This window comes from Vigna umbellata, chromosome 3 (assembly GCF_029865625.1).
Source record: "Vigna umbellata cultivar VRB3 chromosome 3, Vumbellata_1.0, whole genome shotgun sequence".
Taxonomy (NCBI): domain Eukaryota; kingdom Viridiplantae; phylum Streptophyta; class Magnoliopsida; order Fabales; family Fabaceae; genus Vigna; species Vigna umbellata.
The window spans coordinates 17,947,260-17,970,503 of record NC_142167.1 but is presented as its reverse complement, the minus strand read 5'-3'; the positions used below and the strand labels follow the sequence as shown (position 1 = coordinate 17,970,503).

General features: G+C 34.5%; 2 protein-coding genes and 1 pseudogene across 4 annotated transcripts; all 3 read right to left on the bottom strand.

Moving 5' to 3' along the window:
* Positions 1 to 1,146: 1,146 nt before the first annotated feature.
* LOC124842183 (scarecrow-like protein 14 pseudogene) lies at positions 1,147 to 4,056 on the bottom strand (annotated as a pseudogene). The gene is made up of 2 exons (XR_015785005.1): positions 1,656 to 4,056; positions 1,147 to 1,491 (listed from the first exon to the last, which is right to left on the bottom strand). The product of XR_015785005.1 is annotated as a scarecrow-like protein 14 pseudogene (transcript).
* A 1,200-nt stretch (positions 4,057 to 5,256) lies between these two features.
* Positions 5,257 to 8,602, bottom strand: LOC124842174 (scarecrow-like protein 14). Its single transcript, XM_047318604.2, has 2 exons — positions 8,406 to 8,602; positions 5,257 to 8,012 (listed from the first exon to the last, which is right to left on the bottom strand). Exon 2 carries the CDS (start codon positions 7,979 to 7,981, stop codon positions 5,741 to 5,743), a length of 2,241 nt encoding a protein of 746 aa, XP_047174560.2. The 5' UTR covers positions 7,982 to 8,012; positions 8,406 to 8,602; the 3' UTR covers positions 5,257 to 5,740.
* A 6,731-nt stretch (positions 8,603 to 15,333) lies between these two features.
* LOC124842169 (telomere repeat-binding protein 5-like) lies at positions 15,334 to 20,664 on the bottom strand. Of its 2 annotated transcripts, XM_047318598.2 has the most exons (10): positions 20,425 to 20,664; positions 19,336 to 19,591; positions 18,445 to 19,234; positions 18,144 to 18,353; positions 17,966 to 18,028; positions 17,789 to 17,868; positions 17,371 to 17,609; positions 16,802 to 17,128; positions 16,513 to 16,576; positions 15,334 to 15,845 (listed from the first exon to the last, which is right to left on the bottom strand). In XM_047318598.2, exons 2-10 carry the CDS (start codon positions 19,414 to 19,416, stop codon positions 15,594 to 15,596), a joined length of 2,106 nt encoding a protein of 701 aa, XP_047174554.1. In that variant the 5' UTR covers positions 19,417 to 19,591; positions 20,425 to 20,664; the 3' UTR covers positions 15,334 to 15,593. The 2 variants fall into 2 exon arrangements, with proteins under 2 accessions (XP_047174554.1, XP_087965274.1); XM_088109148.1 differs by lacking the exon at positions 18,144 to 18,353.
* Between the last annotated feature and the right edge of the window lie 2,580 nt (positions 20,665 to 23,244).

The window sequence follows — 23,244 nt, the reverse complement described above, 5'->3', positions numbered from 1 at the left end:
TTCATATTTTTACTGACTGAGTTAAGTGAAGCCTTGTTTTGCATTGTATTTTCAACTTTCTTTAAAATGTTACAAATTAGTAACATTTATTTCAATTTTGAAAACATACAAAAGTATATATAAATTTTGTTCTAAATAGAGTGCAGTAAATATCGTTGACCTTGAATAATAATTTATTGATGTTATAATTATTTTCATCAACATAAAGTCTGCAAATAAAGTTTCACAGTTCAATATTGAAACATGTATACAGAGCATTTATAACCAATTATATTCATTAAAATTGTGTTTAGCAATGCCTAAATCAAGAAAGGAAGATCCTAGCTTGAAAATGAAAATGCCAGATAAAATGCTCTATACAGAGTGAATTTCCCCAGATACATTACATTCCTTCAATCATGTTTTATATATTTTTGACTAAATTTTTTTCAACATTCTATCAAAATCATTTCCCCAGAATAACTCTTTTTCAGCTTAGCATCAAATTTATTTCAATCACGTTTGATTTTTTAAAAGAATAATAATAGCAGTAAACTATTTGATACTTATTTCAATCAGTTATTTTTAGAACAAAGGCCAAAATCATTTCCAAATAAAATTGAACTGAAAATGTGGTTAAGATACCTCTGCTGATAGTGATTGCCTCAGACAAAGTAAACTTGCAGCAACCATACTTAAGTGTTTGTTTGTTCAAAAGTCAAATAGAATGAACTATAATAGATAAAATAGTTTTCTAGTACAGTAACTTTGCTTGTTTTATTAATCAATGATGATACCAAACCACCTTTCGATCTTCAACTTCAAGTTCTTGAGGTACTGAAAGATTATGTCAGGTAAAACAATATTCAAGAAACTTCATACTGTTATTATTTTCTAAATCCAGTTTCACAGTCTAAAATCATTGAAATTAATCAATTCATATCATGAATAACATATTTCACAATTGGAGCAACAGCCAACAGAATATGGCATTTGTCAGCATTCTTATCTGAATATTCTAGTTTATATTTAAGTAGTACCAACAAACAAAAAATTTGAAGTTCTTTGATCAGTGGAACAAATTACCCGACAATTTTAGAGAAGCTATCGCTGGAAATTATGACTTTCCCAAGTTACTGCAACAAAACAAAATTGCAAGCATCACCGGAAAAACAAACTGAACATTGTCATCTGTTACATCATGTCAATTCAGTAGCTAATTTGGTTCAAGAGACAGCGTGTTACAGATTTAAATAGAAGGATGTGAAATGGCTAATACATGTTGGTTAGAAAGAAAATAACTCGATATTTTGATCACAAGTACTCTAGCAAACATTTTACAAGGATTCTCCTACTCTAGTACACCTTCCTTACCATTAAGAAATTGCATTATTTTCACAAGTCTCTATCCTACAAGCAAAGTCAAGCCATAGTTTTACCAAGTAAAACGGTGCAAATTTTGGTACAATCTTCATAACAGCACCTGAAGGTGAAGCAAGTAGGTACCAGAACCTGAAACAGTGTAACGAGCAAAAATAAGCTTCACCATAACAACAGCCTGAAATATCTCAAAGCTCAAGCACAAGCAAATGTTAGCAGACTATAACTCGAATCTTTGACAGGGAAAACAAGAAATGGAGAGAGTAAAAGCCAGTGACTGATTCTTAGAATCACACCTTTAGTCTAGCATGAGTTCTGAACCCACTTCAGTAACATACATTATGCGGGCACCCAACAAGTGGAAGCATACAAAATGCGGCCCTTCCAACCTTGAAGCATCCAATTGTTATCTTCATCAAAGACAAAATCTCTGTGGTACCATTCCTTTAACTTGGTCCTAAACTTGGTCATCAATTCCGGATTCAGTGGGAGCTGCTTGAAGCCAGCCCTTGTATTCCTAGCCTGCCATTGTTTGTATGTCTCGGGCCTTTCAATTCTCTCAGAACCTTCGCATGCTATAACATTCATAGCCTCCCGGCCCAAAAGCTCTCTCTCAATCATCAACCTCCATTCGTTTTCTCGAGGCATGACAGTGTCACACATATCATAAATAGCAGAATAATGAAACAAAGCCTCCCTAAATCTTGTGGCAAAGAAGGGGGCATTATATGATCCATTAGTGATGGACTGAGTAAAAATATTTGGATTTATCTTCTTGATCAAATGCAAGACTGCATTCCTAGGACTGTCCACTTCAATAGACTCATCCAGTAAATTCTCAAACCTCATATGACAATTGACAGCAACAAACTCATTGCTCTCAATTTTAAGGGCTTCCACCTGAATAGTTTCCCAGTTCCTTGATGCTATGGCATGGTATTCAAAGGGAACCTTGTAACGCTTACAATAGTTAGCAAGACGGTGACCCGTCTCCTCAATCCTTTCAGAGGGACGAAAGCCTGGTTGGGGAAACTCTATCCCTGTGATCCTCAGTTTGGGAGGACCACCTTCTCTATCTGATAAAAACTTAATAAGAATTGGCCAGTGGAAACCATATAGGATGCCAAAATCAATAATATGGATGGTTTCTGCCTTTGCAGCTGCTTTCATAATCATTTTATTCGCAAAGAAATATGTAAACTTCTTGAAAGGGGAAGCGGAAAGGAAAACCTGGTATGCCTTGAGAAACTCAGCAGCAGAGCTCCTCTTAGAGGTCAGAAAAGAATACATGCCCTGTGCAACTGTACCATCCCCAACCAAGCGTGCCTCAAGGCCGTTGGCAAAGTAATGAGCCAACCTCTGTGATGCATCTCCAAAGGGAGAAGAGTGTTGCCTAATCTGCTTTAGCAATTCATTGGCCGTCCTGTTGTCATTGGCATAGACAGATTGAGAGCACATCAGCAAAAGATTCCTCAAATCAACTGTTTCCTTGTTCCTCTCTTTTTTCCTTGAACGACTCTTCCCTCCATCTGCTTCATCAACCTTCACTGCTCCACCTGGCAAAGAATTGATTTGGCTACACATGTTTCCCTCATGAAGCAACACCCGATCGAAAGCATCAGACAAGTCACTTTCATCGACATGGGAAAGTGCTGTCTGCTTGTTACTTCTCCCTTCTTCTTCTTCTTCCTCCTCTATAGCGTATCTCTCGTCCCTCTTGTGATTTTTCCCACTCAACCCATACGAGGTATCTCCAAACTTATTGAACGCTTGTTCTCCGTTTGAACCTAGACCAGTCACAAGGTTAGGTCCCGGAGGAAGAAACTTGCTAGCTTCCTCCAGGCCCCGCCTAAACTGGGAAACGGAGTCCACATCATTGAAAATATTCTGTGATAAGAGTTTGGCAATAGAAAAATCCAAATCTTGGAGTCCATGGTTGGCGGTAATTGAGGGAGACGGTTGAGAAAGGGCGCGGGAGTTAAACTTAAAAACAGAATCTGGAGAAGGAAGCTTCAACTCACTGGAATTTTCATCTGAAAAATTGTTGTTACTGCTGTTGCTGCTGGTGCTGGCGGTGGTGGTGGTGGTGGTGGTTTCAGCTTCAGGACTGAAAGCAAGGGGGTGTTGATTGGGGGAAGGAGGTAGGTTACCGGCGAGAGCGTCGTAGAAGGATTTCTCGGTAACTTGCAAGGTGAGTGAGTCGTAGAATGGCTTGTGTTCGACGTTCTCTTCCATGAGGATCTGGCTGATGAACTTTGCAGTTTCTGAGAAGTCGTTGTCTTCGAGCGAAGGGTCTCTGGAAGAAGGATCCAAAGTCGGAAAAACAAGCGGGTCTGTGAGATGGGCCATGTCATCCTCTTCTTCACCGAAGAAGAAGTTTGGGTGCTCCATGGTAAGAGTGAAAGATTTATGCTTTCGTGTTGAGAAACAAAATTGATCGAAAATGGAAGAAGAAAAACAGAGGCAAAGGAACCTTTTTGACTATTATGACAAAAACCTTAGTTTAGGGATGCCGCCGCGAATGTTCGGAGCTGAAAGGAGGGTGCTTTTGTAGTCAAAGAACAGAAGAACATCACAAGTATATGTCTCTACAATCTTAAAACTGCATACAAACTGCTACTTCTTGATTTAGGTATGTAAGATGCTCTAATCCACTTTCCCAACACTTTTTTTTAGCAAAAGACATGTTCCCGAATCATTTCATCTATTATTGTTCTTGATATTTATTTATTTTTTTAAAATATCTGTATCGTTTAAGGAATGAAACTATTTAGAAAGTACTTTTTGTCTTCATTCTCAAACAGTGTAAGATTTTTTTTAAATTATTCTGCTTCAAAATGTAAGAAAAATGAATTCTTTCTATATATAAAAACCTATATTTCTGAACGTCTGATCTAGATCCTCTTTTTAGTTTCAATGTAACGAAAACTATTAAACTAAAAGTCACAACTAACAAGAAATTATAATAAAAATATTTTTTAAAATAATTATTATAAATTTAACAAACTTATTATAACCAATTGTCATTAAATTAAAAAAATGTGTTACTTTTTTTAAGCTAATTGAAAAAAGATAGTTATTTCAATTTTTCAAATGGGATTGGAAAACTAATTTACTGACTAAAAATTAAGTTAAATTAATCTGGTACTTTAGCAATCATATTTCCCAAAATAAATAAATAATCAATAAGTTTTAAAATATAGAAATTATATTATAATTAAAAAATCTTCAACAAATAAATGTATTTGAACATATAAATTAAAACAAAAAGTATTTGAACCAAAAGGCCAATATTTGACCGACACGGTTCACGTGTCTCCTGTTTTGAGACTTTTCATAGAAGTTTGTTCTCTTCTTGAATAGGTAGAGCATTCAAATTTTTAGATGTTATAAACTACTGAAAATAGTTAAAATAATAATAAAATGTTATTATTTATTAGATACTGTCAACATTAAAGCGAATAAATCTTCATTTTAAGTTTTTCAAACATTTTTACTCAATTTTAAAAATTAAGTAGATTATTAAATGTTTAATAAATAATATTAGCCTATGATAGTATTTAAATAATTTTTTTGTGAAAATCCATCATGATAATATATGGCATAGTTTATTTAAGAATTTCGCTACATCACTAACTGCTTAAATTATAATAAAATACCACCAATTTCTTTTTTAAAAAAGTAATTAAGAAATCAATTTAGTTAAGTGAAAAGTTAAAAAAATGATTTTCAACATTGCAATCTAGGAAGAAATAAAACTTAGACATTCATTAAGAAATTCAGAAAAAATAAGAGTGAAATTTCCTTTAGTTAAATGACTGATTAAAAGGAATAGCATATTATCTTATCATACAAACTTCGAAAAAAGATGTGTCATAAAGAAAATACATGGTTACATGAGAAAGAGAATATGCATACCAGTTATATCTTCTTAATTACGAAGGCTACACTGTAATAGTACATTGAAGGATAAGAAAAGAATGAAGGAGATTCCAGATTCATTTATAAGTTTTTTTTTTTTTAAAGTACATTGACGTGAAATTTTTTGAAAAATACAAGGACAATACACAAAAATCTAAAATTCAGGTGGAGTGAAGGATGTATTTGGCAGCATTTCAACTTCTACAATCTCAGGATTCTGCAGGATTCTGCAGCTTAGGCTTACCTATCACAAGAACTCAACAAGGAAGAGTTCAACATTTGAATGTGTCATGCTCATGACTTGATCATTTAAAACTTGTGTGATTCCATTAGCAGGGATAAGCTTCTAGAATAAGTGAAGTTTAAGCCATATAAATAAACTTGTGGAAGTTCATGTCTACCTACAAACACATGAAACATTGCTCCTAATAAACTACCCTGAGAAGATCACTGTCAAGGCCTATGCAGGCACCCAACAAGATGAAGCATAAACTACTCTGCCCTTCCAACCTTGCAGCATAAAGTTGGCATCTTCAAGAAGCATGAAATCACTATGGTAAATATCTTTCAACTTGGATCTTAATTTGTTGATGAGATGTTTATCCAAGGGCAGTTGCCTAAATCCAGCTCTCATGTTCCTAACCTGCCATTGCTTGTATGTCTCGGGTCTCTCAACCCTCTCACAACCCTCACAAGCTAAAGCATTCATTACCCTCCGACCAAAGAACTCTTTCTCAAACATCAACCTCATTGGATCTTCACGACTCACATTAGTATCAAGCACATCAAACAAAGTAGAATAATGGAAAAGGGCCTCCCGGAACCGTGTTACAAAGAATGGAGCATTGTAGCTCCCATTGACAGTACCATGTATAAAGATAGTGGGATTTGCCTTCCTTATTAAACTTAAAACAGCATCCCGGGGACTATTCAACACAACTGTCTCATCAAGTAGATTCTGAAATCTAAACATAGTATTCACTGCAAGAAGTTCATTTTCCTTTATCTTCAAGTCCTCAACTCTGATGGTTTCCCATTTCTGTGCAATGGCATTGAACTCAAATGGAACTTTAAACCGATCACAGTATCTTGCAAGGCGACGTCCCGTCTGCTGGACTCTCTCTGCTGGCCTGAAACCAGGTTGTGGGAGTTCTATCCCTGTTATCCGCAGCTTGGGAGGTCCCCCAAGTCGTTTTGATAGACGATAAATAAGAGCTGGCCATTGGAAGCCATAACGGATGCCAAAGTCTATAATATGAAGAGATTCAACTTCCATGGCTAGCTGCAAAATTGTATGGTTTGCAAAAATGATAGATAGCTTCTTGAATGGACAAGCCGAAATATACATTTGGTAAGCTTTCACCATGTCTGCTGCAGAGTTTCTTTTGTATGATAAAGCAGTATAAATCTGAGTGCCTGTCCCAGCCAAACGTGCTTCAAGAGCATTTGCAAAGCAATGGGCCAGCCTCTGAGTCCCCTCACCCAGCGGAGAAGTATGTTGCCTTATCTGCTTCAGCAATTCATTAGCAGACACACGATCATCAGAAGAAACAGCTTGTGCACATAGAATCAACAATGTCCTCAGATCCACAACTCCTTTTGTGTTGCCTTGCTTCTTAACACGGCTCTTCCCACCACCAGACTTGTTTGTTTCTTCTAATTTCTTCTGTGCACTCGAGGATGCTCCATTAGGAAGGTCTGCGTAACAAATACACAAAGGAGCTGGCTCCTTTCTGCATCCAGTGCCCAGCAGAACCTTATCAAGCAATTCTGATATCTCACTGTCATCAATGTACACAGCAGACTGCTTGTTGCTTCTCCCATCTTGCGAATCTGCTTCTTCATCTTCCCGCCCGTGATTCTTCCTTCCTCTTAACTCAGCAAAAATTTCATCTCTCTCTACCTTAATTTCCTCTTGGATATGTGGAACCATCCTCAAAGAGGGTTTCTCCAAGTCAACAACCAAAGGATTCCCTTTAGGTAGGAACTTGTTGGCTTCCTCCACACCCCTCTCAAATTGCAGAACAGATTCACTCTTGCTAAACAAGGTTGGATCCAAAATTCCAGCCGCAGTAGAACTATGCAAGAATCCACTATCGGTAACACTGAAGTTGCTTGTGGTGTTCATAGAAGATTGGATTGAAGTGGCCTGGAAAACAAAGTCAGTGGGAAAAGTGGTTTGCAGTATAGAAGGCTTATAGTCAGTAAGATCAACGTTACCCCAATGAGACTCAATCGAGTTACCATTACTAGTGGTTGTACCACTGCTGCCATAATCACTGAAACTACTGTCCTCAGGGCTGTCTACGTTGTGATGGGTTTTTACTAAAGAAGGGTGTGTCTCACCAATGGCCTCATAGAACGATTTCTCAGCAGCTTGGAGAGCCAAGGAATCATGAAACATACACGACTTCGCCTCCAAGTCCTCTTCCATAAGCATTTGGTTTATGTAACGTAAGACAGTAGCAGAAAAATCAATCTCGTCCAGTGGACACTCCTCGTCGGTGGCAAAGGAAACATGGTTCTGAGCAACGTTTGGATCAGGTGGAAGAATTAACGAGTTATCCCCGAATCCAAACTCAAAGGGTCTCATCATCCCATTAACAGGGACAAGGAACTGATCCTCTACAACAACCGTGTTGGACACTTGGTTGTTAGGTTTAAAACCGTTGATGAAATTGGACTCGAAACGTGGATCCATCAAGGTGAAAATTTTCAATTCAAAACCAATACTGCAAATTGAAAAAGTGAGAAAAAAAAAATCAGTTTGTTTCCCACCATGAATCCAGAACCGTTAGCATGGCTTTCTAAAAAGCCATGAAAGTGGAAGAGACAGAGGTAGTAACACATGTATGGAAAAAGCTAAAAGCAGGGATTTATATATGTTAAAGCAATCAAAAGTTGTAACTTGATGCATGTATTAAAAGAAGAATCTTGAGGGAACATTGGTAACCCTAGGATAGTAAGATTTTGAGGCAATTTATGTGCACGGAAGCAAAATCAGCGAGGTTGCTTTGCATAGCCGATGGACAGAAGAAATAAAGTAAGATGATTGACTGATTTATAATGAAGCAGGCAAGAAAGAAAAGAAATAAATAGAATAGTAGAAGAGAGGGAGAAGGAACCTGAGATGGAGAATTGAGATTTTCTTTTGTTTGGGGCTTTGGTGGAGAAGACATGAATCATGAGGTCAAATTGAGACAGATCATAGAATGTTGAAACTCAAAACAAAACCAAACTTCCTTTGTGTGCCAAATGTTAGAGATTGGCCTCTGAAACTTTTTTGTGACAGATACAAATGCAAATGTTTGGTGGCTAAGGTGGGTGCTGTATACCATCTTAAATCTGGTCTTAAATTATTCTTAACATTGTCTTCAAGTGATTATTGTTGTGAAATATGTCTAAAGTGCACTAACTTCACTCAGCAGTCATCATTAATTAATAATGCACTTATTCACAGAAGATAATTACAATCTTTATCAAAATAAAAAATTATTTCTAATGTCAACTGGTGTCACCTCACATCATTTTTATTATGTAGCTTCCGTACTATTTTTTTTTATGAGAAATGAAATTTTGAGAACTTTAATATTATAAATATGAAATTTCATAAAAGAAAATAAATAATAGTAATGGTTCCAACGTTTGAAAACTATATCAATTAGGTTTTCTTCGTTTCAGGGTGTTTGGAGAGATATTTTGGTTGAGAGTGATTGAATGAATTTGAGGGGATTTGAGGATAAATTTTTTATTGTTTGTCTGAGTGAATTTAGAGGTAAATGAGAATAGATTTAGAAATAAAGTTTATAAGTAAAGTTTATGAGAATTAGTGTAGGATTAGATTGATGTGATAGATAAAAAAAATTGTTTAATTGGTAGAAATTAAAGATTACAAAAATGTCTCTAGTTATTAAAGTAATATAAAATGATAATTGTTAATGTTATATTTAATTGTAAAATAGTTTATAAAGAGTAAAAAATTAAAATTAATTTTAATATTTAATGTTATACCAATTATTCAGTATCATTTTTCATAAACCACACTGCAGGCACCGTTAGCTTTCAAGTATCATTCTACAAAAGGAAATTCAAGAAAGAAATCAGTTTCTATCATCTATCAAAGCTTTCGATTCATCCTCCCAATTCTCCAATTTCTTTTTGGTTTCCAAACCTTAACCCAGCCATCGTAACCTTGATAGCCACATGTAGCACCTCCACGAAGGACCACCGAGAACTCATCTTCGAGCCATCAACAACCATCACGCTTTCATCTTTCACCATTTCTTCGCAAACCTGCAAGCAAAAGCCAACTTCTTCCGCTGAAACCCAAGGTTGAAATAGCCTCTCTCCTAAAGCTTCATTCTGCTCCAAACCTTCAAAGTCATTCCCACAACTGAAACAGTATCGAGTCACTATCGTGTCACCGGCTTGCTCGTTCCCCACTATTGTCATATTTGTCGACCATCACCGGTCATGGACGCCGCCGCCGCCACCGCAGAACCTGCAAAACGCCACCGCTCGACCAATCGCCTTTAAGGATGCGGGTTACTGCAAAGTCACCTCCGTCGTCGTCGTCGTCGCCGCTGCGGCGCTTGTCGCCAAACCCTCGTGCACCGTTACTCTCTCGCCCTTTAATCGGACGCCGCCGTCGCTCCAGAGCCGCCATCTTCCTCACGCCTCCCTCATCTTCTTCAACGTCCGCCCATCACTTCCTGTTGCTTCATGTCGTTCTTCACCTTCGTCGATTACTTGAAGGAGCATGGGATGGAGCTGCATTCTCCAGCATCATGGGTCATGGGATGGAGCATGGTATTATGAAATGTTTTAAGGGCAAAAAAAGCTTTTCCCATTAATTCGCCGCAAATCTTTTCAATTATGCGAGTAATAGAAAAACCCCTCTCCCACAAATATGCACATTTTTCCCCTCACAAATCACCGAAAACGAACACTGCTCTCAATGAATTTCTTCACTCGCAAATCCGTATGAACAATTAAATCTGTTTATGCGAACACAGTATTAATGATTAATTAAAATTCGTGGTTTTCTTGCACTTGTCGAAACAAGGTTGGTGGTAATAGAGTGAAAAAGATAGTGTTTTTATTTCTGAGGTTAGAAAATGATTTGGTCGAATTTAACATTGGAATTAGAATCTAAAGAAGACAAAAGACCGAGAAAATTCAACTTTCAAAAAGGTTTATAACTAACGAGAGATGCATGTATGTAACCAATGCTCACTAATAAAATACTATGATTTGGTCGACACCTGGGAGCTTTATATCTTACTTTAAAGTAAATATTAGTAAAAAAAAATATGCTCCTCTTCATTATTAAATATGACATTAATTTTCATTGATAACGTTCTTTTTACTCACTTCTATCTAGTAAAACTTCTAGCTTTAAATATTTAAGAGTTTCTCCATGTTTACTTAAGCTTAAAAAACTAAAATGGTTTTATCTAGTAAAAATCGACATCACTAAACCATAAATAAATTTATATAAAAAACTAAAATATTATTTTCAAATCAAAAAAATAAATATTTTATTTTATTTATTATTTGTTGTTAAGCTCGTACTTTCTTGACATATTCTATAATTTTTACGGTGATAATTTTTAATCGATAACATTAACTACTACATAACTTTAATATAATTAAAGAGACTTGTATCTATTTGTAACTGTATTTAGGTAAATAATTGAATTTGTACTAAAACAATTGATGTATAAATTTTAATTTATTAATTTTGTTTAAACTCTGTTAGTGGATTAGAATAATTTTTATTTTTAATAATTATTTCATTAAATAAAAAACAATGTTAATATATAATCAATTTTTAGAGAAAATATTTTATCATTTATTTATTTTGTACTTTAAAAATTTAAATTTTTTAAAAATTACTTTAAAATTATTAAAAATTACTTTAAAATTCATTATATATTAACTTTTTAATTCAATAATACATAATAATTAAAAAATATTTATACATTTAATTATATTAATTAATAATGAAATTTAAACAAAATTAATAAATTAAAAATGTTTTATTAAAAGTGTAATTTTTTTCTCACTATAAAAAAATACGTCTGATCCAATTATTTACCTGTACATTTTATTAATTACATTTTGTTACGAAAAAAGATGCACCACTTAAAGCTTTCTAAGATGCAATGAAATTAATTTCTTTTAGTTGAAATTCACATTAAATGTATATACTAAAAGTATAAATACGTGATAACTTTTTGTAAATATTACTTTCTAGCCTCTATACTTCTTTGCCTATGTTAACAATTGTCAAGCAAATAAACAGATGTGTCGGTAGAATAATGTATATGGTTCTTTGTAAGTGATGACAGTACGAGGTTTTGTAATCGATTCAGTAAATTCTGGAACCGATTCTGTCATTTGATATGTCAGGAATCGCATATACCTTATTGTGTTTTAAATTTGAAGTAGAAAATTTCAACTTTTGTTACCCAAATTCTTTCTAATTTCATATAGAATATGCTTCTCCTCTTTGTTAATATAATAGTAAGAATGATTTTTTTTTTTTTACTGGAGATTATTCAAAACTTGTATTTAAGACCATTTATTTAGTGAGAATAAATTCATATATATTTACTCATTGGTTTAAATTAATTACGATAAAAAAGTGAAAATGAGCTGGTTTGTACACGTGTCTTGTTTTTTTCCTTCATAATTAACTTCAGCCCTTTTAAATGTCATTTTTTTTTATAATTATACAATACAACCTATTCATCAGCATTTTCTTAAAAAAATAATAATTCCAACTAGTCCAAAAATAGTTTTATATTATTTTTTACTTATAAAGATAGTTTCGATCTATTTTTATATACATTGAAATATTCTTTTATTTATTATATTAATTAAATCAGACGAACTCTATAAATTTACTTTTAAATTTTCTCAGTTTTACTTTTGAAATTCTTAAAAAAAACAACATAAATCTTATCTTCAAATCTACCTAAATCCATTACTCTATCTTTAGACAATAAGACACGCTTAATATTTTTCTGTTTTATTCTAACATCATCATCAACCTCAGTAAAAATATTATGAGTTTTAAAGTAGGATTAAATATGTTTTTCGTCCTTTAAATATCACATGATTTTGGTTTAGTCCCTACTCGAAACTTTGATTGCTTTTAGTTTTGATGACATACCTCTTGCCATGACCTAGCACATTCATGAAGTGTTGGAGGAAAAACTCTCCAATTCCTAGAGTGATACATGGTCACTAACTAGGAGGAAAACTCTCCAATGGGAAGCTTCCACATGTCTAAAACGAAATTCTTCCCCTTTTTCTCCAAGCTTAGCCAAAATGTTGACCCCTGGTCAACACACCCATTTTGGAGGTCCAAGCATGGTCAACTTTGGGTCTTGACCATTTGTTGACTTGTTTGGTCAAAATCCTATTCTACTTGGCTCAAAATACAAGGCCCAATTGAAATGCTACACTACTAGGCCCATAATACCAAGCCCAAATAAAATCTAGACTACTTGGCTCATACAAAGCCAAAATAAAATCTAGACTACTTGGCCCAAAATACAAGGCCTAAAATTATTCTTACTCTACTAAATCTTCATGATGACTTAAGATGACCCAAGCGAAAGAGTCTAGACCCATCTTCCATAGTGCCTCCAACACTTCATGAATGTGCTAGGTCATGGCAAGAGGTATGTCATCAAAACTAAAAGCAATCAAAATTTCGAGTAGGGACTAAACCCAAAATCGTGTGATACTTAAGGGACGAAAAACATATTTAACTCTTTAAAATATGGGTGTTGCTCCCTCCACCCCCACACATCTCTTCCTCCACCTCCCCTTTACTATTTTGCCCCTTCCTCCACCTTTCCTTTACTATTTTGCCCCTCAGTAAAATTTTATTTTTAAAATTGTTGTTTTTTAATTTTATTCATTTATAACATATTTCACTGATAACCTACGTAGTTTCTTGTATGAGTAAAATATTTTTCTACAAAGCTTGGTGATCGTGAAAAGAATTATCAAACAATCTTCTTCTTGTTCTCGGTGCAGTACGTGGTGCAGTGCGTTTATGGTGTAGTGTCCTTGTCGTGGTTCCTCTCCAGGTACGTAGTCATAATCCTTCCAATAATCCTAAACCCTAAATCCTTCCCATACTTCCAATAATCCTTTTAATATCCAAGCCTATAATCCTTGCATGAGCCGCAAAACGTAGTAAAATAAAAACGAAACGTAAAAGGAACACTGCCTATGGACGGATGACATCCTTCAACGGATGTCGACATCCGTTTTGCCTTCAACGGATGTTGACATCCGTTGAAGGATGTCATCCGTCCAGAGGCAGTGTTCCTTTTACGTTTCGTTTTTATTTTATTTGTTTATTTTATTTACAGTAATTTATATTTAAATTTATAATTTTAAATGTTATATATGGTTAGTTTTTAAACGTAATAATTTTGTTAAAATATGAATTTGTTAAAATATGAATTTGTTATAGGTGGAGAAGAAGCTTAACGGAAGAGAGAAAGGTAAACGAAAATGGAAGAGAGGAAGAGGTGCAGAGGGAAGTAAATCAGAAGTTTTAAATAAATTAAAATATTAAAATAATAAAAATAAAAAATTTTAACTTTTAAGGATATAATTGTCATTTTAGAAGGATATAATTGGCATTTTAGAAAATTGGGGAGGTGGAGGAAGAGACGTGTGGGGGTGGAGGGAGTAACACCCTTAAAATATCATCCTTGAAATTTTACTAACAGTGTACACTGAAATGGGCCTTACAAGCCCATCCTTTGCTTTACCTTTTGAATTGAGTATGACAGAATATTCACATTACGAATAGGATACTTTAAAAAGGAATATTCCATAGATAAAAAAAAATAAAAATATTGTGGAATTTTATGAACCACATTTTGAATTGATTTGTTTAACTGAATGGAAGTGTTTGTAGTCAAAGATTGAGAAATGATGGCTGTATTCATTTATAAAGAGATAACAGATGCATGAATACAAAACAGCTTCCTCTTTTCTACAAAAGTGATTCTTCTCTACACACTCACAACAAATGTAAACATGTTTTAGATAAAACACCAACCTCTAAGATACCTTCCGTTCCTTTTTTAAAAATTTAAAACTAGATTCTCTATAAGTGTACCATAAATTAAATAAATACTGCATGCATTTATAAAAATATTCTTTATGTTATAAAAATACTTATTGTTTGATACTACGTACTGTAGTAGTGGAATAAAAATATTGTTTCTTAGAGTATGACTTGATGGATAAAATGTGTGTGGATATTGTTTTCTGATGGTCTTTCTTCAAAAGGAAATGATTTTTTTTTATAAAGTACCACGTCCATTAAATTATATTTTTTTAACTTTCTTATTTATAAAATTAAACCAAATAAAGAAAACATTTTTTCTTGTCGTTTGTGGGAATGAAATAAGAGGAGATCGTATCTTCCAATTCTGTTTATCTTTTCTTTCAAATACATATTGTCTCTTAAAAAAATATCAAATTATGTTTAGTTGATTTGAATGGTTTAAAACTGTGTGCAATAAATTGAGAGTGGCGATTTTTCTTTTGGCCCATGCTATTTTTTACTCTATTCTTTTTCCTTATCGTGTTTTATCTTCTTTCTACATTAAATTTATAGGAATTGATTTGAGATAATTTTTAATTAGTAATTACATTACTTAATAACTAAATTAAAAATATATAAAATTCGAGAATGGAAATAATTTTTTAGTTTCTAACTCTTCACGTTATATATACTTATAAAAAAGAAATCAATATCATATACTATTTGATTATAAAAAAAAAGTAAAATAGAAATGTATTACCCTCTTTTTAACATTTGACATTATCCTTTAAAAAAATTTGAATTCATTATTTCAGGATGAGAAAAAACTACCCACAGATTGTAATCGAAATTTCAGATTAACTTGTATTTTTTTTTTCAAAACAAATTCACCTGCAACTCTAATTATCTTTTCACATGTATATCCTCAGAAATTAGATAGGTAAATTGCAAAAGTGAACTTCATCTATCAAGAAGTAAAAGCATAACTATTTTGCACAACAGCAATTAAAAATTTACAGTGAAAAGAATTGTGTTAGGGAGCACTTTATTACATCAAGCATTTACAAGAAGCAATCTCCACGCAGGGAAAGATCCACATGAGGAGCAGAGATAATTTTACAGGAACCGAGACCTGTTCTTTTGTACCTTGACATCATCACTTTTTACATGGTTTATTAACAGGTAGACTTCATAAATATTTATTGAAAGCAAAAAGAAAAGGACACTAACAACAAAAGTCAGAAACCAAAACACTCTCATCCACATGGCCACTGGCTGATGACAACCCTTGCCCCTTACGATTGAAGGAGAAGACGGTTTCAGTTTCCTGATGCTGCTTCTGCTGCTGCTTATTCTGCTGATGGGACCAATATGCGTGGGCCACTAGAACCCTGTCCAAAAGTTCTTGGGGAACAGGTTCACCCCTTCTTTGCTGTGGGGATATTCTGGCCGTGTGCACTAGTGTTTTCCATTTATCCTGCAACAACCCCAAAATCACGTGTAAAATATTTTTCTGCCATGCCTGCTCAGTAAGGAAACCAAAAGTCCATCATTATCAAAATGGTCTTCATCTTTTCTTAGATTCTATCAATATCTTGCAGTAGCTTTTTTAAAAAAAAAAAAGAAAAAAAAGCAGAAACATGAGGAATAACAAAGTTATGGTTAGATTAGGATTTTGGACGCTATAGTTTGTATCTCATTAGGTTTTGATTTTTATGATTAACTTTTCTGAATATCAGTAGCCATATTTTTAGTTTTGTGGGTCTTGCTACCTAAAATACACGGAAACTATACGGGATTAGTTTTTTAGTGGAAATAAAGACCAATACCTAAGAAGATAACAACTTGTATATGAAATAAAGTCCAAACGAATGAAACTTCCAAGGATCTAGGATTAAACATCAAATAATAAACTATGGGGATTAATTAAGAATCAAAACCTGAATGTGTAGAAATTATAGGGCCCAAAACATTTAAAAGCCTCAAGCTTTTATACATCAAAAATCTATTTAAAAGATAAGAGATGCTATCGGGAAAGAGCACTACACAAGCAGGTAATGTCTGGTTAAACATGTTTTAAGAGTCATTTACATAGCATGTACAGTACTCCAGTTTCCAAGCAAAAAAGGATCACATGCTTTTACCTTCAAATCCACATATGTCCGATGCTTAGCATTATCGAAAGCACAAAGCTTAACATCACGCCACCTGATTATATTTTTTCAAAAGAAAAAAAGAAACACAACAAATAGGGATTGTAAGAGGAAATTTCTCCCAGAATCCAGTCACTGAAAATACAGACGACTATTATCCGCACGCCCTCACACTAGCAACAGGATGGATTACTAGAACAAACCCACTAAATATTATTGTCTGGCCAGCTTATGGAAAAGAAAATATTATTGTCAAGACAAAGTCTCATGTATATCTTACCTTCCGGTTCCTAGTTTTTCAACTGCTTGAACCAGTGCTTCTACTTCATCTACAGAGAAAGGCCTACGGATTCGGCGCTGTACCATTTCTGATCGCCTTGGCTTCTGGGGTACAGATACCATAGCTAGTTCCTCCCTACCCTTTTCAAGAACAGTAACCAATTCTTTGGAATCTTCCATACCTTTGTCAACAGAAGTGTTAGCAGGAGAAGGTGCCGAATCATTATCACTTTCAAATTGGCTACCAAAACTTGTTACTTGATGCTCAGGTAACGTGTCAGAATTGCCTTGAATGCTCTGATGAATTACAACTGGACTAGAGGGACACCTGAACAATAATTTTCAGAAACATAAAACTAAATAATATTTATACGATGACAGTATGAATAACAGTTCATACAAAAACATGCCAATGGTACTAGAATAATTGAATCAAGTATATAAACACCTCATTTCTAAGAGAAAATACAAAGTCCACTGGAGTGAAGTGTGTTCGAGCACAAATACTTAGGAACCTAACGGACAATCCCAGTTCCTACCATACAACTTCATTTGAACGTTTATCACTACCTTAATACAGGCGGAGTTACGTCAGCACCGGGACAGGGAGAATGTGCAGCACATACAATCGGTAGGCTTTGTGAAGAATTAGGCTCCAAGGTGAAACCCAAAGCATCAAACTGGTTATGATGAGAAATTCCAGTTTGAAGTAGTGTTTTACTATCATCCCTAACTTTCTTTCCCTGGAGAAAAACACCAATATGCAATTCACCTCCGAGTACAGCAGTCACTGCATCCATTACTGTCCTCTGCAGACCAAAATGCTATAAGAAATACAGCAAACTGAGCTTGTGATGGAAGAAACATGCAACTGGAATGGATTCCTAAAATGTAAATGCCACTTATAAATTACACAGATGCCATTCCTCGCGAACATCTAGAAATGCGAGAATGGTATGTAGATGGCCAAATACATAAATTATTACACCTTCAAGGACCCAATTGTTGCAGTTTCTGGAACCTCTATAAAAAGCTCTGGCACTCTAAATGACTTGATCCTAAGCTTCACTGGTTAAAAGAAAGAAGTTTACATGTAAGAACCGCTTTGAAGATACTGATCAAGTCAAAGAATACATAAAGAACTGCTCCCTCAATCTTCTCATACCATGAGAACCTATTCGTCGAGACATCTGGTGTTGACATGCTTCCAAGGATGGAATTCCAGGGTCTGCATCAAAGATTTGAATCTTATTTAAACAAATATTCCACGAGATCCTTAAATACAGTGGTGAAGCAAAAATCAAACTGTAAGTAGGAAGCCACATAGAGGGAATGTGTAAAACCTCTGCGCATCCCGGGAATTGAGTCACAAGCATCCGGATTACTACAATTCTTGGGTGAATAATAAATTCCCCCACTTCTGGTAAATCCACTAGAATTTGAGACAGACTTATAATTAAAAAGCTTCCTCTTTTTGAAAGGAATATTCATCTGAGAAATTTGGCGTTTATTGCATTTCCTCTGATTGTGGTAAGTTTTCTTCCAAATTCCATCTAAAATTAGCACGTTTCCAATTAAAAAAACAGTGAACAAGCAAAGAAAGATAAAGGTTAAATTAATCTCATGCCATAAGCATGAACTCACCACGGTTAGAAAGTGTGTCATACTTCGGCTTTTGAGCACCTTTCTGAAAGTTACAAGCCAGTCTTTTACTTATTCCACTATCATCTATACAATTCTTCGGCCTAAAAGCCTTGGTTTTAGTATTAACAGGGTGAGTACACCCAGAAGAGTTTTCGTCATCATCTCTACTAACTACTGGTACATTGTCACAACCTTTGGACAACAAGCTACAGGGAATCCTATCATTATACCCAGACAATTTGGCACTGCCACCTAAACTGATCAACGCAGGAGGGTTTACATCCAGCGTATCCCCAAAACTGTACATCTCAATCCCACTGCCAATGGGTATCTTCTCCAACTCATGCATCCCATCCTTTCCTTTACCTGTATCGCCATCTATCTTGAACTGACTTTCCTTTGGATAACCCGAAGAATCTAAGTTGACTTCGCTAGTAACATTTTCCATTTTTATATGGCTATTTCCATCCACCGATTTTTTTGCAATGAACCTCTCTATGCAACTAGAACTTGTTACTGTAGAAGCAATCTTTGCATGGACATCAATTGAAGGATGTGGGAATTCATTCAAACTTTTTTTGTCACAATTTCCTTCGTCAGAAAGCTCGGATTTGGATGGTTTATTTGCATCATGGCAATCTTTGACAAATCTACACTGATCCTTATTTGATAATGTATCACTAGAAATGGCTGCATTCTCTCTCTCTTGTAATAGTTTACCAGCTACGGTGGCCAATAAGTCAAATGAACACTTTTGCTTGTCTTCCGCTCTTTGAAATATAGCCCTCCTCTACGAAACATTTTAACAAAACAAATATAAATATTGATTCATGAAATCACAAGTAAATTGAAGTATTAACCAGGCCCCCATAAGAAGCAGAACAAATTTACCCTAACTGAGCGAGAAGCTCGGGGCATGGCAGGAGCCTGGTAACCATTAAATCCGTACTCTATCCTGTTATGTAAGACCATATCTTAGAAACCATGCCAAAACCGACTGATCAAGCACAGATATTCAGCAATCCAAGACCCACTATTTGATAAATGAGCAGTTTTCTTCTTGCTCGATTAAACCAGCCACAGTTTGAAAGCCTGAGGAAACCCTTCCCTTATAAGTAAAAGATCAGATGCATTGCAGTTTCACTACCTGTAAAAGTAAAAAATAAGTATTGTACAAGGTTTTACATTACTGAATTTCGTCTAGAATGATAGAGTAAACATCTAAGAGAAAGACTACGAATTAAATAGTCCCACCGTTCCCTTATAACTACACAATGCTTAGGTGTGAGGGTATATCCGGTGGGGCATCTCAAAAACAGGTTCGTTTCTTTAAAAAGGAAAAATTAAAAAAAAAAACTTTGAAGACCATAGTCATTAAAAGTAATTAAAAAAAAAAAAGAGTGCGCGTTTCCCTTCCAAGATTTGGGAACATATCATAGAGAGATAACAGAATAATTGCAATAACAAAAAACTAGATTCGGTAAATACCATTAATTGCAACGCAATCTTTCAGAGTAAAAAATTACTCCCTTCATATGCCAAACCCAGAGAAAGTCAATTAAGTAACTTTCACCAGATCCGGGCACGTTGATGATAAAGGAAGAAATACAGATGATCACACAACGAAAACAGATTCAGAAGAAGATATATATAATCTTTACAAAACAATTCAGCTCATATTAAGACACCATACGCTAAAATCAAAGAAGAAGCAAAACCAAACGATATTTCAGAGATTTCAGATAGGTTCACGGGAAAAGTCAGAAAATTTCAAAAAGGATACCGTAGTAGGGATCTGAAACAACGAAGCAAGACCGATCTTAAAGAAACAAGCAAAACCCAAATCCCAAAGAAAAACGGAAATTCAACTCGAGTAAAGATATTTCAACATAACCATACGACATAATCTCCCATTAATTTCATCGTCCGGCAATCAAAATCACTGTCATAAAAACTTTCGGTGAAACAAAACATCCTTACCTGTTTTCCTTCACAGAACCGAATTTCCACCGGAAGAAGCGAAATTCCGGCGAATGTAAGATCGGCGAATTCCGAATTTCGAAGTGAACCAACAAATCAACTAACACTAGTTTTTCATCACAGAAGCAATTTATCTCATGATTCAGTTTGTTTTTGTCTCAAGAAACTAAATTGAAAAGAAAAAGAAAACAATTTGTTGCTTTGAATCCCAAAACCCTCTGATAAAGTTTTCCATCCTTTGCTTAAACCCCCCAAGCACTATATGACCAACCCGTCCACCGGGTGTGCCGGTTAGCGCAGTTAACTCCACGGGATATCGCAGGTTAAAGGTGAAAAGCTTTGGGAAGGTAAGTAAGTAATTGCAAAATTCCACAACTTAATTATTTATTTCCATTATTATGTCTGTCATTTGAATTAAACTTTACAGTGTAATAATAATAATAATAATAAATTAATTAGTAATGTATTAATATGTTGCATATAATATTATAGATATATATAATAATGAGATTTAGTGAGTGGGTGAGAGAAGCGTGATACTCATACTTTTTTGTCATGCATATTATTATCCGGTTTTCTGTGCTAAAGATAGTATTTGTATGGACAAAAAACAAACCTTTTATTATATTCATTTCTGATAATCCATGGAATATAAATTAAGAAACTAAGTAATGTAATGTAGAGGGTAGAGATTTGGTACACTCGTTATCATTTATATCATTTTCAATTTCAACACCAATAAGAAGGCGTTCTGGGTGATAAACGGCGTTTAAGGAATCTCTGTCAATACGTCCTTATAGTGTAATAATGCTTTGTACTGTTTCAAATACAATGTATTATTTAATGATATTAAAAGTGATGATTTTGACTGTAGCAGAATATAAGAAAAACTAGGGTGACAAAATGTGACAAAATATTAAATATTATTGCTCCGTGATGTGGACACGTGTAGGTCTCAAGAGAAAGACCTGGGTTATCGTTACACGTGGCAGCGTGGCAGTGGCCGAACCACGTCCTTTGTTTCATTCTAGCCAAAAAAGTGTCTCATATCATATCATCCACGTCACCATCTCTATTTTCTTTTTGTCATCTGTATTTTTTATGTTTTAGAGATAATGTGACGTCAGTGTCATAATGGACAAACTTGTTTAGGAAAAATTTGAGTTTATCTCTGTTTTGTAACACACTCGCAAGATCCCTTTCAAGGTAAGATGGTAGAGTCATTGAAAATCAGGTAGGTACAGAAAAAAAGGTTAAACAACCATATTTACATATAATGTAGCTAAATATAGTTTTATTTTTCTCTTACAAGTATGAGATAGGTGGTGTTGTGAGTTACATTAGAAATGGTTAAGTCAGAAACAGATGCAAAACCAAACCAAGCATTGATAACTTTGGAGAAAGTTAGTTCAACCAAACAAGCAAACTTGCAATGCAACACATGTTCCTGTCTTACAATATAACACAACAAGTTATTATTCTTAACCAATCAAATATTTGTGCATAACATATATAAAAATTTAGTTTTTGATTTGTTAGGTTTAGTGAGAAGAAATTTACTAAAATAATACAACGTCAATAAGATTTGAATTCAAGTACATAACAAATTGATATTTCTCTCAATGCACCAACCATGTTAAGTTTTGACAAGTTTTAAGGTTCATTCTTTCATTTCAAAGAAAACAATAGTATTATACTTTGTTGAAGTAATTCTACGACGTTAGTGTAAACATTATCCTTAGCAAAGAATTGTGTGTTAGAAAAAAAAAAGAAGGAAAAAACTGAAAAGGATTTGTCCTTTAGGAATTGAATTGGGTTGGAAAAGGGTAAGGGCACGTGATGAGAGGAAATGCAAGGTGGCCCACGAAAGAGATGGCGTGTGTTATGCCACTTCTTGCTAATTTGATTGAAGGCAAAGGAATCCATATTCCTCCTTCCCCAAGAAAGCTGGAAAACAAAAAACCTCTGTGTTTTTGTCTTGTATTAAACATCATGTTCATGCCACAGTTGAATCATTAGTTACAGATCTGTGTGAAATTTGAATCCAAAGAATAACTCATGTCCCAGAGAAGACAACCAAAATAAAGTGTATTGAAAATATATATTGAACATGAAAAAGTGTATTAAAAATATAAATAAAATTGAGTAAGATAATGATGATGGGAGTTGTCTATAAAAATTATTGATTTTAAGAAGTCAGAAAATGAGTACAGGAAGGACAGTCAAAAGTGTGACCGTGACCTGTGAACTGACATGGCGATGGAGTAAAACGAAGTGAGTTAGAGAAAAGAAAAGTGGGAAAAAACAAGTAACAATGATCGGGAGAAGTTTGGAAGTGAAAGCTAGGGATCAAGTGAGTAGTTGGATGGAGATTAAAGGTCACGTAACTTGAATGTAATTTACTTGACGTACAAGTCACATTCAGATCTCAGTCACACCCACCAGGAAAAAGGGTGAAAGAAGAAAACTTGAGGATCAAGTGGTTAGTATTACACCACTAAGTGCATTTTTGAATTCATGTTTATAAACTTAAATGAGTTAAATTCAAGTTTAAAAACCCAATTCAGAAAAGCGACGTGTAAATTAAGTTTTCTGGAAACTTTTGTGTTACAAAACTATGCCAAATTCAAAACAAGCAAAAAGGAAAACGAGACACAGGATACAGTATCATGTGTTCAAGAGAGTGCACCTTTTTGGGGGTAGTGCGTACAAATCAACCCATCGTCGAATCAGACAAGGCAATGGTGAAAACAGTAATGAAAAAGTCGTGTGGGGACCAAGTGAACATATGCACTATCAAAAGTTCATGCGAATACCTAA